Raw genomic sequence first — 14,157 nt, forward strand, 5'->3', positions numbered from 1 at the left:
TATCTTGAGTACTACTTAGTTGAACAAAATATGACAACAAAAAAAAATCTGTACCAGCGATCTGCTTCTTGAGGATGTCGATCTCACTCTTCAGACTCCTGATCTCCACCTCCCTGTTAGAGCTGGGAGGGCCCTCGCCTGTTGGATGCTGCAGAGCCTGCACGGTCTGAGTCGACTCTGCAGCAGGTAAGGTAAGAAGTGTTTGTTACTGTATAAAACAACATCATCCATCGGTTTACCGACTACCACTTTAAAACTTTAGTTTGAGCATTACACATCAACAGTACAATAAATGCTTTAATGCATCTCCTTTCTCTGTTTTGTCAATCTTACCTTGCAGTTTGCGGCTCAGCTCTGTTTTCTCCTGCTCCAGGCGGCGGATCCTCCTCTCATAGGCCTCCGTGGCCAGGCTGTCCTCCAGGCTGCGCTGGACATCCAGGTCCAACTGGTCCTGTCCTGCCTTACCCGGCTCAGCTGCCAGCTGCCGCAGGCAACCCCGGTCAGACAGGGTACTACGGGGAAGAAGAATAAGAAGAGAGGAAGACGGTAAGGAAGTGAAGACAACATCCAAACAGGACAGAAGTAAGGAGAGGTGATAAAAAAAATTAGGAAAGTGGATAAAAGTGAAGAGAGGTTGAATGATAACAGATGAAAAGGACATTTATAGAGTTGGGCATTATTACAAACTTCAATATGAGTGTTTGGTTAAGGGAGGGAAGGAGGAGGCAGGAGAGAGGAAACAGGAAAGAGAAGTGGACAACAGAGATAGAGATGAGTTGAAAGATGAGAGGATGTTGAGTCATGGAAGAAGGGGGAAAGGGAGGGTGGAGAAGGAATGACAGCAACATAAAGGGAGATGGGGAGAGACAGAGAGACAGAGCAGGGAAAGAGTAGAGAAAGAAAGAGTGGAAAAGGCCATTATCACTGAGCCTTGAAGAGATAAGGAAGTAAGTGGTGGGTTGCTGCTTTCTCACGTGGAGCCTTCAGTGTGAAGATCCTGAATATCACCTTATTAGGAGGGAAACTAGTTCAACACTCCTCCGCCTTCAGACGGATGAATGCTTTACAGTGAGTCTGAGACGTCTGTCCATTTATAATGACTAATTACAGTTGATTCTAGATTGTGACAAGGTGCCACACTTTTTTCTCTCTCTTTATTTAACACTTTGAACCCCAAGCACTCTGAGGCTTTTTTGGGCTCCTGTCACATTTTTCTCTTAAATATAGAAGTATTCTCTGCTCTGTGTAAACAGCATGCGGTTCAGTCCAAGTTTCACTGAATCTTTGTCAAATGACTGTTGGTCTCAACTGAGTCTTATATGGCTTCACAGTTGTGCTTATAAGTGTGGAATTTAATGTTTTTTACAGGATCTGATTAGTGCAAACACCTCATTATTCTATCTTCATCTGTCCTCTTCAGATCCCCTCTAACAATCATAACAGTGAAGTGCTCAGGAAGACTTTCCCAAAAAGACACAGTCTCAATTTAGAAAGTGGTTAAAAATAATCTGTTCCACACTGCAAAAAAGCCAACTTGTATTTTTTGGCCTAAAACAGTGATTTAATTTGATAAAACTTGGAAATATAAATTATTGACATTTAGGGCAATAATGTAAGTTAGCACAACAAAGGAAGCCAGTTGTCTGCTCAAAAGTTGTTACTTATATATTTAAGTTGGGGTTCAAAACAAGGGACAATTGTTCTGCTAACTCCTATTTCTTTGTTGTGAAATTTGGTCATTAGCGAAAGCTAGCGGCTAACTGATGCTAGTGGCTAACTGCTGCTAGCGGCTAACTGATGCTAGCAGCGCTGCTTGTTACAGCTACAAGAGTAGCCATTAGCGTATCAATGCTAACTCAAAATTGTGGTCGCAACATTAGCTGACATTTCATAGCGGCGTTACAATCGTGCCAGAGAAATTCAGAGTTGAGCAAACTCAAAAACAAAATTTAAAATATTTAATTTAATTGTCCAACTTAAAATTTTATCGAAGTTTGTTGCCTTGAAATTTTGAGTTCACCCAACTTTTCTTTTTTTGCAGTGCAGTGGTAACACTTACCATTTACTGGTGTAGGTGAAGCCAACAAAGGGCAGGTGGTGGCCAGAGAAGGCAGTGTGAGAGGGAGGGGGCATGGTCTCCTGAAACAATATTAGAAAACATGATGTGAAAATTTCACACCCAATATGAAAGCAGTTATAACAAGAAAAATATGAATGCAGCCCCCTTACCGAGTTCTTAAGGCAGTCATCATCCACATCAAAGTTGGAAGTATCTGTAGGACTGCTGACCTCGGGGATGTAGGGGGCCTCACAGGTCAGAACGTTCTCCCAATCAATGCCTGAACACAAGAGAGAACACACTTAGAACACAGGATGATTCCATTATATTATATTATATTATATTCCATATAGTGGCATAAACCTGGGAACTCTGGGTACCTGTACTGCCAATTATTCATACTGCATTCACTTATTAAACCTGCTTCGAGATATACTGTTAGGTCATACTTTTTAAATATGAGATCTTCTTTTTTTTTTTTTTTTATCTTTTTCATTTCCCGTTAAAAATGCATGCCAGCACTGTCATTCAATATACTACAACATATGTATGCAGTATATGAAGTTAAGTTTTAGTATGTTTTTTTTTCATTATCTAATTTAAGACTCAAAAAACATCAGGTATTTCATTTAATTTAAGTAAAAGAGATTGTGTTGGTGATTTGGTGAGAAACATGACACCAAAAAAGGAAAAGGAACAACTTCTTATATAAACTATCCACAAGATATATACGTGTCAATTGCTAAAAACAAGTGAAGCATAACAGAAGTGTGGACTCGAGTCATAAGGCTTGCTCTCGAGTCACAAATCTGATGACTTTAGATCTGAAAACATTCAGAAGGACTGGCAGCTTGTCTTGGACTTTATCAACAATGACTTGTGATGTCACTGTGACCTGAGATTTATTTAACAGAGTTAAAAATATGTTCCAATAAGTTTAGCTGCTCTTGTTTTAATAAATAAATCCACATTTTAAAAGAATTCATGATTTTTAAAAAAGTAACATATTATTCCTGTCATTAAACAACATTTAAATAAGTTCAGAATTCATAACATGTGTGCCATCAGACTGAGCCTGTACCAGTGAAGAAGGGGTGATGTTTGAAGTCCTCGATGCCGTTCTGGCCCAGCCGGTGCTCTCGACTGCAAATGAGCCGACGGATCAGATCCTTTGCATCCTCGGACACGTCTGTTATCTGCTGGGGGAACTGGAAGCGCTCCTGTCAAAATGTGATGGTATGCATTAGAAGCAGGCAAGAGGCAACTGAGATTGTTTTTTAGCCTTCACATCCATTATACAGTGTGCCTCTATCCATGCACTCACTGGCACATTTGCAACTTCTACCTTGTTTCTAGGGTTGTCAAAAGTATCGATACTAAAACGTATCTGGATACGATACTCATTTTCAAAAGTATCGATACATAGCCAAGGAATGAACACTTAAGTTAAGTTAAGTTAAGTTATTTTATTATTATTTTTTTTTTTTAATCAAGCTTGCCTAATATTGTGCACAGCATACAACCTCAAAGTATTGTTCTAATTGTTATTGTTTATTGTATTTATTTATTTATTTGTTGCACTACCTAAGACCTGAAGCTTGTTATCATAGTTGCAGTTTCTTTTTGCACAACTGTTTTTTATTATAAATATTTAACCTGTGGTTCTGTTCATTTTTACATGTTGCATTTTTCTTGTAAAAATATTTCTGTTAAATTTTGGGGTCTTTGTTTTATTGTTTTTTGGTATCGAGTTGAAAATTTTAGTATCGTGACAACCCTACTTGTTTCTACTTCATACTTGTATATCCTGTCTTTCAAAAGTGTTTCACTACAGCACTGATATCTCCTAAACCAGGTTCCTAACTAAAAGTTCCACAAACAACATTTTAAGGAACTGGCTGTTGTCTGTGTTTCCACTGTGGTCTAGAAACCTATAAAGATGAGGCATGAGTCTGCTGACCAATAAGCAACAGCTGTTTTATACATTGTTTTTTTGTACGAATATATAACAATGATGACGCTATATAAAGCAAGATTTAGGCATCATTATTTGTGAATGGAGGAGATTCAAGTCATGCTGTTAAAAAGTTGTAGTAAAGAGATAAGCAGTAAATCCTCCTAAATGGATTTCACGAACTATTGCAGTAGTTGACAGTGAGATGTCTGAGATACGCCACATAACATAAAGAGCAAAAATGGTAGGTTACTAGTATATCAAGTAAAGTTCCTGTACATTTATATGGTACTGCACCCCTTTCAGTGACTTTATGTAAGGTAAATTAATGTCCCTGGAACTTAATTTAAAACGTGGTCTCTACAAAATGCAGTGCGTTCTTCAAAAGGTTCTTACTTTGTAGGCAAAGTTCCTGCAGTGGAAAAGGGCCTTAAGTAATGAGACGTGTGATTTATGAATACAAATAAGCATCCTAAAATCAACTCCAATCTTTATCAGCTCACCTTGTGGTTCATGATCTTCCCATAGGTTTCCACCAGGGACTCTGCATAGAAAGGAGTCTCTCCGTACAGCATCTCGTACATGCAGACGCCCAGCGACCACCAGTCACACTCAGGCCCATACTTGCCTTTCCCGTCCTCCATCGCCTGGAGGATTTCTGGGGAGATGTAGTCTGGAGTCCCCACCGCCACAGAGGACTGGACCTAGCAGAAGGACAAAACAAAAGTCAACAAGGGATCCAAAAAAATTCTAAAAATGTCCCACAACATAAGGGGCAAAGACACTAAGTATTGAAGTTCAGTGATGATGATGATGAGTTACAGGCTGAAGTTTTGGAAGCACTCGAGATAAATACCACTGCTCAGCAAACAACCAAACAAAGGCCATATTGAACTTTCAGTCCCCCACAGGATGCACAATGAATTTCCTTGTCTACGGAGAATTTTGGAGTTCTCTATTAACTTATGAACTCAATTTTAAGACTGCACATTTAATGCTGAATTCTCCTTTATGAGTAAAGTAGTAAATAAGTAAGCTTCACAGCGTAATAGAAATAGAAATTACTGTCATGATGAAATACAAAAGTTCCCCGGTGGAAGAGAAAAAGCAGATGTTGAAATAAGGATCACATGTTGGCATCAGCTCTCTTTATTATTCAGGAAGTTGCTTTAAAACAGATAAAATACACTCTTATCATGATTCAAAGTCTAAAATGTTCCAAGAAGTGTTCAACAAGCACGGATTGTATTTTTTCAAATGATCATCTAACTGAATCTGTATATTAACATTGGAGGAGAATACTAAGGCGCTTCTTTGATCATCTATTTCATCCTGTCATTTTTCTCTTATGTAACACCTGAGGGGAACTTTTTTTTTTTGCTCTGAGAATTGTCTGCATCATGAACTGCAGGCACAGCCAAGCAGCTGAACCACACTCTCCTCCTTGGAGACCCCTGGGGGTTGACGAGGAGGTCAGTAAAGCTCTGGTATGTTTGCTTTGGAGCGGAGGAGCATCAGCAGCAGTGTGGTAAAAACTTACCGTCCCGTCCTCCATGAGTTTAAGGCAGGAGCCGAAGTCAGCCAGACGGATGTGGCCGTTCATATCCAGCAGAATATTGTCGGGCTTAATGTCCCTGAAAGAGAGAAAAGACAGAAGGGGGGTTAAGCAAGTGATTTCTCAGCAGAATGAAGAAAACAAGATATTCTTCCAAACTAAACAATACCTATAGGACATTCAAAACACACACAAGCCTCGTCTCATATCACGCCATCAATTATCTACATCAATTATCATGGAATTAAATTACATAACCTGGGGATATTTTACTGTCTTGACTTGCTTCTTAAGCTAGTGTGTAATAATTCAGATATATTTATGATTCAATTATGTGTAATTTCCCATTGCCCATTTATCAGCAGCGTGACAACTCTAAATTGACCAAAGGAGAGAATAAACACTGGAAATAGTTGGACTTGTGTTGTGGGAATTAGCTGTACAGAAAGTATGTGTGTGTGGGGGGGGGGACACAGCTTTTAAAGACACACACAAACATGCAGTTTGTCTGAGGAAATATGCAATGCACAAACACACTCCCACTCACAAAAAAAGCCCCTGTGTCCTTAACAGACACACTCCCCTGTTCAGTTCTCCTTCAGTATTTGTGTTTGTGAACACAGACGTCTGGGTGGGGGGTTACTGACAACACATTCTTTCACACATGTGTACACGGTGGCCACAGTAGACTTTCTTCCCAACCTACATCTGTTCTGCATTACTACTGCTGATGATGTGTTTATAATATAGATACAGAATCCCTGGCTTTGATCCCAGCTGGTAGAATTCACTGCAACAGTGTCTACAAGCTACACAGCTGGATCGTCTCTATATTCATCAGCTACTTTTATTATTTAACCAGCAAACTAGGTTTTTTGGGTGAAATTTGAACAGTAGAATGGTTGGAGGACATTTTAACCACAGACTGGGCTGAATGAATAACTAATGTCCTTAATATGTAAAGGTTTAGTTTTTAATATGTCAAATGTCAAAATGTCAAACAAATTCAAACTTGATATTGCCAAAGAGTGACAGCCCTAGTGTCTACCTTCAGTTGGACTTGCAAAATCAATCTCCAACATTAATAAATCAGAATTATTACTTTTTAACCATGCAATGAATGCCACTGCAACCCTCAGCCTGTGTCAGTGTAGAAAGGAGGGAGGGGGAGGGGGGTCTTTTAAATCATAATGTTGGATTTTGAAGCCTTAAGTTTGGCATTTTAGCCATCGCCATTTTATTTTTTTCGGAACCAGAGCATGTGCAGAAGAAAAGATATGGCAACTAGGGCTGGGCGATATGGACCAAAACTCATCTCCTGGTATTTTAAGGGAATGGCGATAAACTATATATATATTGGTATTTAAAGAAAACATTCAAAGTGTTTAGTTTTAAGTCAACGTCACAAGTATTCATCAACCTGTTTTATTTAAAGACTTAATCAAATTCCAAACCTTCCACCTTTTGAAGCTGATTTGTTTGTGGCATGTTTTGCAAACAACGTTGTGTTGCTCTTCAACTGCAATCCAAAATCCCAAATAGCCGTATTAAATAGCGGGTCCTAAGTTAAGGCAACATCAAAAGGTATCATATATCGGTATGACGGTATTGTCTCAACTACATATATCTTTCTAAAATATATATCGGTATAATTTGTAATACCTATATACTGCCCAGCCCTAACGGCAACCAGGAGCTAGCTGGTGCAGGCTTGGTTAGCACGCCATCTGTAATTTAAACTCAGCAGCTAACTCCTTATCGTGTCTTTGAGTACAACTGAATGCTGAAAAAGCTATCAGCAACCACATGTTTTAATTACCTTTTACAAAGTGAAGCCAACCTATGAAAAGGTCAAAGGTCTAAGACAAAAAGCACAGTGTGCCCAGTTAGTGATTCTCAATCACAAGGCAACCCCACGGCAACCTACTCATCAACAATTGACCAGTCGCTGCAGCTCCAGTGCCCAATTATGTCCCATGTCTTCAACCTCTACACAAGATATATTTTCAAGATAGACTCGTCCTATAAGCAGCTCTGTCCTTGTCTTGCTATTTCTGAAGGATCCTAAAGGGAATAAGGTGCAGGAGCTCCTCCAGTATGTTCAACAGGTGGCCACTGACAGGTGGGTGGTGCTGGGCAGCTGGGGCTATTGTCTTACATGGCAGTGGAAGTGTGCTAATGGCTATCCCTGGTGTGTGGAGCTCCAGCCAGGCCTGGTCTAGCCCTTTCTCTGATGTACTACACTTGGGCTTCTTGAGTAATTTCGGGAACAATAAGTCCATTTCATCTGTGGCCTTCTGGTGTCAGTGTTAATATTTTGAATTATGTGTTTGTGGTTGAAATCCACATTAAAAAAGTTTCAAAAGTATAAGGAATGACCCCAATGACTGCTGGCAAAAACTGGTATGAAACAGAGACGTCACTGTATCCCCCCCATCAGGGCTAAATATAGCCTCTGTCCCTGTCTGAGTCCCTGAGGGCAGAGCCTGTTGAGCCCTGTGTCTGAGGCCCTCTTATCAACACAGTGAACCACCACACGGCTCAATACACATGGTATGAAGGGCACATAAAAAGTCTTTATAGACACACACACAAATAACACTAGACACTCACACACTTCATGCCCCAGGTCACACAACTGAGTTAGTGCTATTTCCGTGCAGTAATGTGACCGAGTGACCCCAGTTTTATTCCTCCTTTTTTAATGATGCAGGCTTCATGATGAGTTCTTGCTGCTGCAAGAATCTGAGGTTCATTACATGTAACAGCAACAAACAGCAACACTGCTATGTGTACGAGGTCGCACAGCCCCCTCTGTCCAGTCTTAAATTAACAAATTAGCTATGTATTTAAAAAAAAGATTGTACTTTTCTTTTGTCTATAAGTTGGTTAGAAAGTGTCTAAAGTTGGCAATCTTCGAGTCCTGCAATTACCAACAAGCATTGACTCAGCTGAACTTAAATTTTGCTACCAGTTAGCTGAATTTTGTCCTCAAGTCATTTTGAGTCAAAAGATCGTATTTCCACCCAGACATGAGCAAAACTCCAGTTTCCACTCTCATTAAAAGGCTTGTGTGCAAGTGCAGGACTAATATACAATTAAAATTTTCCAGGACAACATAGATTAAAGCTGGTGATATAAATCAGTTTCCAGGTTAAACTTCCAGGTTTTTCAGAACTCACGTGAACACTGCTTCTATCTGCTAATGACGATGCATCTAACTTGCGCTATTCGGCTTTAATAGTGTGTGCATAACAAAACTTCAGCAAAAGATTCCAGTGAAAGCTTGTGAATGCTTCTTCAATACTTACTTAATACATGAGACTAATACAAAAGTCTGGGAGATTTTCTTTTCTTTTAAGAGGGAGCAGACACAAATTGGCTTAGAAGATGTCTTTGATGTTTCTGTCTTTAGTTAGAGAGGTCTTCAAAGCCAGATGTGAAGCCTCTGTCATTTTCCACTCGTGTTAATAGTCACATCTGATGGTGCTGTGGCAAGGGCTGGGTGAGCTATCTCCCTGCTTCAGATACGACACTAAATCACCCACCTATAAAAACATTGATTACAGTAGTATGTGCACATATGTGACTTGTATAGACACATAAAAGTTGGGTTCCAAAACATATATATGTGAATATAAACTGACACTTTTACCGAGTCACTGGGTGCATTTTAGACGTCTTTTTAAAGATCTTGACTGCTCACAGATGAGTTCCAGATTGGACATCACTTTCCAAAGTGTATACTGTAATCGTATTCTGGATGGAAACCACATACTGTACCCAAGTGCATACATTCAGGCGACCAATCTGGAGTCGTATGAACTCGACAGGCACTAACACACATAAACAACTGAGGCGATGTGAGGTTGAGTTCATACTATTAAAAAGAGCTTAACACTTTGAAACAAAGGGAGTACGATTTCTGTGATACATTTTTTACTAGAATGACTCTACACTGCTCTGCTATAGCTGAACCTTCACCTTCACTTTAACAACTCCAAATCTAAACATAATGAAGGGCTTGAGCAAGAGGACACCAACTTGGGCATAATCACTGGAAAATATGCAGCTTTTGGATTGAATTTGTGTAATGTTAAAAACAGAACTTTAGAAGAGCTTTCAATTCTTTCTTATTAAATGGGAACAAAAATAACTTAAGGTTCCCTGTGGAGTTTTTGACCACTAGGAGTGCTTAGGGTTGGGCAGATGGACGATGCCATGCCCACGGCTGCATTGTCCAACATTGTGATTTAAAAGCCCTTTGTCTCAGTGCAGACAATTGTGCTGCTATCATGGATGAAGTTGGTGGTTTTTGGTTTGAATCTGGTGGAATAAAAGTAACATTTTTGTGATTGGCTCTCAAAATGGATCAGGTTGGTGCATATTAAAAACCCTGACCATTGCGTTGCTAATAGGGAGGAAGAGTAGCCTAAGAAAAGACCATGTGAGTAGGCAAGGATATCAAACATGCATACATTAAAAAAGTATTGAAGAAAGTATATAAACAACTATGATATCGTTGTCTATTGTGATGTTTCACTGTTGACATTGTGATATCCCAATTTGGCAGACATCAGCCAACCCCAGTAGAGCTATAAAACAATGCTTTATGAGTGTGACTCTGTTGTGTTGTTCTTGTGAATGTGAAAAAGGGTTTCAGCGATCAGTTATTTTCAGGTCGTTTTAACTCGAAATCACCAACAAGCCATTAGATGGCCAGTCTGACAGGCAGGCTACAGTGAAGGCGTATGAGGAGCGCTCATAGGCCGGCTGCTGCAACGCTATGCCTCCACTATAACCATTAATTGTAACAGAAAGTGTTTACATTCAACCACACTGGTTCTTCTCAAGCACTCATAACTTTCTCCTTCTTTTAGCAACATTCTCTCTAATGTTTTTTATATGCTATTCAGTTCCTGCTAGCTCCTTTAGCTTAGCAGTTAGTGAGGGCTTTTCCCTTGGTTTCTTGAAAGTCCTCAAGGAGACACACCATACACTTAGGTGAGAATTACTGAATGTAAATGGAACTCAAGGAGCAAATCTGTAGCTTTATCTGTAGCAATCAAAGGTAAGGTGTCTTAATAAGACAACATCCTTAAAACATGGAGTGAAGTATTTACGCTATACTAAAATAAACAGATGATGCGACTGGATCATCTCATGTTTTATAACTTGCAAGATATTAAATAAGTAAGTGTGTGATACCTAGTGTGCGTCCTCCACACACAGAATGTGGAAAGTGTGGACATTACAAATCATGAATGACACTGTAAGACTTGGACTCGTCTGTATCAGGTGGACCTGTGTGAGTGTGTATATGTATATACACAGGTGCTTGAATGGCTGCCTGGAAGGCCTTAATCTGCTGCAAGGACTTCTGCTCTGCCAAGAAGCAGACAGCGTGACTTGACCCTTGCCTGTCCATGAGCCTATAAATGTGTGTGTGGCAGAAAAGCAGCACAGTGGGGGTAAGGGAGGGGTCTTGGTGCTGATAAACCATTTAGTACTTGGCAAAGCCCCCGTCTGCCCACTCCCCACTTCATCTCCCTCTGTCCATCGCGGCAATTGTCTCTCTATCACCCTTCTCCTTTCCCAAAAGTCAATATTACTTTTTCCCCGCTGCACTTAATATCATCTTTTAAGAATCTGACCCACTGTGTTGTGATGATCCCACAGGCACATTAACACCTCCAGCTCAAACAGGACAAGAGCTGACTCACATTCAACACATGGACAACCTTAGAGAGGTGGAGGTGCTAAGCTAGTGCTAGGCTACATTAGTTAGCATAGCTAATTGGGCTACTGTGTCACAGGGCTCATGCGGTCTTAAGGAGCAGCGCAGGGACAAGAATAGAGGGAGGTAATCTCTTCTAAGACCACAGCATCCATCTGTGAGGGCCATCTGGACGCCACCTCACAACACACACACACACACACACACACACACAATGTGGCCTGCAGCAACACTGGAAACTGCACAGACAAGGCATCTCCACATGGCTTTAGCCAAGCGTTTGGTAAGTAATGCTGCCTGTGTGACTTCTGGCATTACTTGATACTGCCACACACACACACACACACACACACAATCCACAAAAAAAGTCAGATATATATATTCTATATATTTTATACTTCTTGGATTGTGAGTGTGTGTATAATAAAATTAATTAAGCTCTTTTATAAATGATGTGTGTGTCTGCGAGAGAGAGCCAGAGAGAGAGAGAGAGACAGAGAGACCTGTTCTCTCTTAGATCAGTCAGCCATGAAGAGACACATGGCCCTGATCAATAATAAAACACACAAAGGCTGCAATCAATAGAAACACACACACCATTGAAGCTACACACACAATTACACCATACACTACAGTAGTAAGAGCCCACTCAGGACATAGCTTAACTGTCACACCCTCACATGACATCTTATTCCGTTTGTTATCCGTCTTCCTGTCTCCACCATCACAACACATCTGCCCCTCTGTCTATCCATTCACACACACACACACACACACACACACACACACTGCTGTCCCTCTCTACCAACCCCCACCTAGACTCTCACTCCATCAGAATCAGTGTGTGTCACACACACATGCAGGCAGGCTCACCCGTGGCAGACAGATGTGGTGCTAGGCAGCACAAAGCCATGCTGAGTTGGCCTATTGAAACGTTTGTCAGGCCCCTCTGGGAGGCCACGCAGATCACTGACCACTGAATAAATGAACACACACACACACACTCACTCACACACACTCCCTAGCGTCTGACTCCAACACACGCTGCCTCCCGTGGGACTGGACTGAAGGGAACAGAAGGCTGATCTCAAGGCTCTTTGCTCTCCATTTCTTTCATCTGGGCTCTTTTCAACTTCATCAGTGTCAACACTACTGCAAATATTAATTTTAAATGGGCCAACATGTGGCAAGGTCAACTACTTCACAACACTAGAATAGGCTCATATGAGGTGAGCTAAAAATGCCATAATTTAGACTATAGTCTGAAAAGGATAGCTGTCCGAATAATATTACTTAAGGCTATGACCCAACAAACATTAGCTCATGATTTGTGAATGTTGTTCAAGCGCTCATTGACCTAGTGATGTCATCATGGGTCTGTGTGTGTCCGTAAACATGGATAATCAGACCGTCAGCATCCCCATGTGCTCCGCAGTACACAGAACCAGAGCTAGAAACTGTGCATTACTTGACCAGTACTGCCATAATATCTGGTGAAACAAAAGATATGATTGGCTGACCATTCGCCGCATCATTGGATCGCTTAAAACGGTTGAGACCAGCTCATCTCAGAGGGTCTGAAGAGTCAGTTAGGAGCTTCATGTCAACCACTTCCACAGGAAATGACCTGCAGTCTGTTTCTGTCACTGGTCGTCGAAACATAGCATTAGCAGAAATCATTCCAGTGTACTGGATGTCATGATGAGCTTCAGATAAAAAGCACTAACCTGACAAAAAAAAAAAAAAAAACATTCTGAATGCTTCCACAATTTTCATTATTCTTTTCTCATATAAATATATATATATTTCTTAAAAAGATTATTTTATTTCATAGGCTATTTTTATTTAAGATATTTCTTTATTTAAATGTGCACTTTATGGAGCTTTGATTTGAAAAAGAAGGTACTCCTGTTGTTATACAGTATTTATGTTCCCTTAAATAAACGGTTTCAATAAAACTACTTGTGACATGTCATATTTGGCTTTGAACATTTGCTCTTACTTTGCAATAAAAATATCAGGATATATATCGTATATCCATATTCAGCCTAAATATATTGGGATATGACTTTTGGTCCATATTGCCCAGCCCTAGCCACCATTAAGACAAAAGGTTATAACAGCACAGCTGCATTCACTGGTTAATGCTGATTAACTCAATCAGGAAATTTAGAAAGTCACTTTAGTATGACATTATATTTTAAATTCCTCCTCCATCCAGACATGTTTTTTTCTGGTAATTGGTTTCTGTTTTTTTTTATTTAAAATACAATATATGTTAAAAAATGAATAAAAAAAGGTGATGGAGGGTTTTCTTATATATTTGGACCAATAGGGTGTTTTTAAAAGGACTATGGTAATAAACACCTTAAACTGTCTTTAGAGACAAAGTAGAGTTAGTATGGGACTTCAAATGATCCCAGAGGCTGGCATCACGGACCACTGACTATTAGATTCCCATCAGAAAAGGTGGGAAAGCCATTACACTGCAGTAATTCCACAACCTGCCCATTTATATTCCCAGTAGTGGCCTGGCTGTGAGTGTTTGGTGTAACTGAAAGTGGGCCACGAATTGATGGTGGTTTTCTGTTTAATGGACATTAGCGCCTTTCAATTACAGGGTTAACGCATTGTACTCCAACTTAGTCAGAATAGGAAACAGACCAGACTCACACATATACACTGACACACACACACACACACACACACACACACACACACACACACACAGACACACAGACACACAGACACACACACACACACACACACACACACCCAGGCTCAGCCAGCAGGGACACGCCCTCCTCAGGGGACTGCCTGACTGTCTCCTCCCTCTCCACAGCAAGCGTACA

The 14,157-nt window shown here is 40.4% G+C and overlaps 1 protein-coding gene across 4 annotated transcripts in view; it reads right to left on the reverse strand.

The window, feature by feature from the left end:
- Nucleotides 1-14,157, reverse strand: part of cdc42bpab (CDC42 binding protein kinase alpha (DMPK-like) b) — a 92,556-nt gene that overhangs the window by 27,878 nt on the left and 50,521 nt on the right. For all 4 annotated transcript variants that reach the window (XM_059356973.1, XM_059356972.1, XM_059356971.1 and 1 more), the window contains exons 6-12: nt 5,554-5,647; nt 4,517-4,717; nt 3,141-3,279; nt 2,230-2,339; nt 2,060-2,139; nt 334-512; nt 55-177 (exon numbers count right to left, since the gene is read on the reverse strand). In XM_059356973.1, the coding sequence (XP_059212956.1) occupies nt 55-177; nt 334-512; nt 2,060-2,139; nt 2,230-2,339; nt 3,141-3,279; nt 4,517-4,717; nt 5,554-5,647 (926 nt within the window). The remainder of the gene's footprint in view (nt 1-54; nt 178-333; nt 513-2,059; nt 2,140-2,229; nt 2,340-3,140; nt 3,280-4,516; nt 4,718-5,553; nt 5,648-14,157) is intronic.

The sequence above is a fragment of the Centropristis striata genome, chromosome 18, assembly GCF_030273125.1.
Source record: "Centropristis striata isolate RG_2023a ecotype Rhode Island chromosome 18, C.striata_1.0, whole genome shotgun sequence".
NCBI lineage: Eukaryota > Metazoa > Chordata > Actinopteri > Perciformes > Serranidae > Centropristis > Centropristis striata.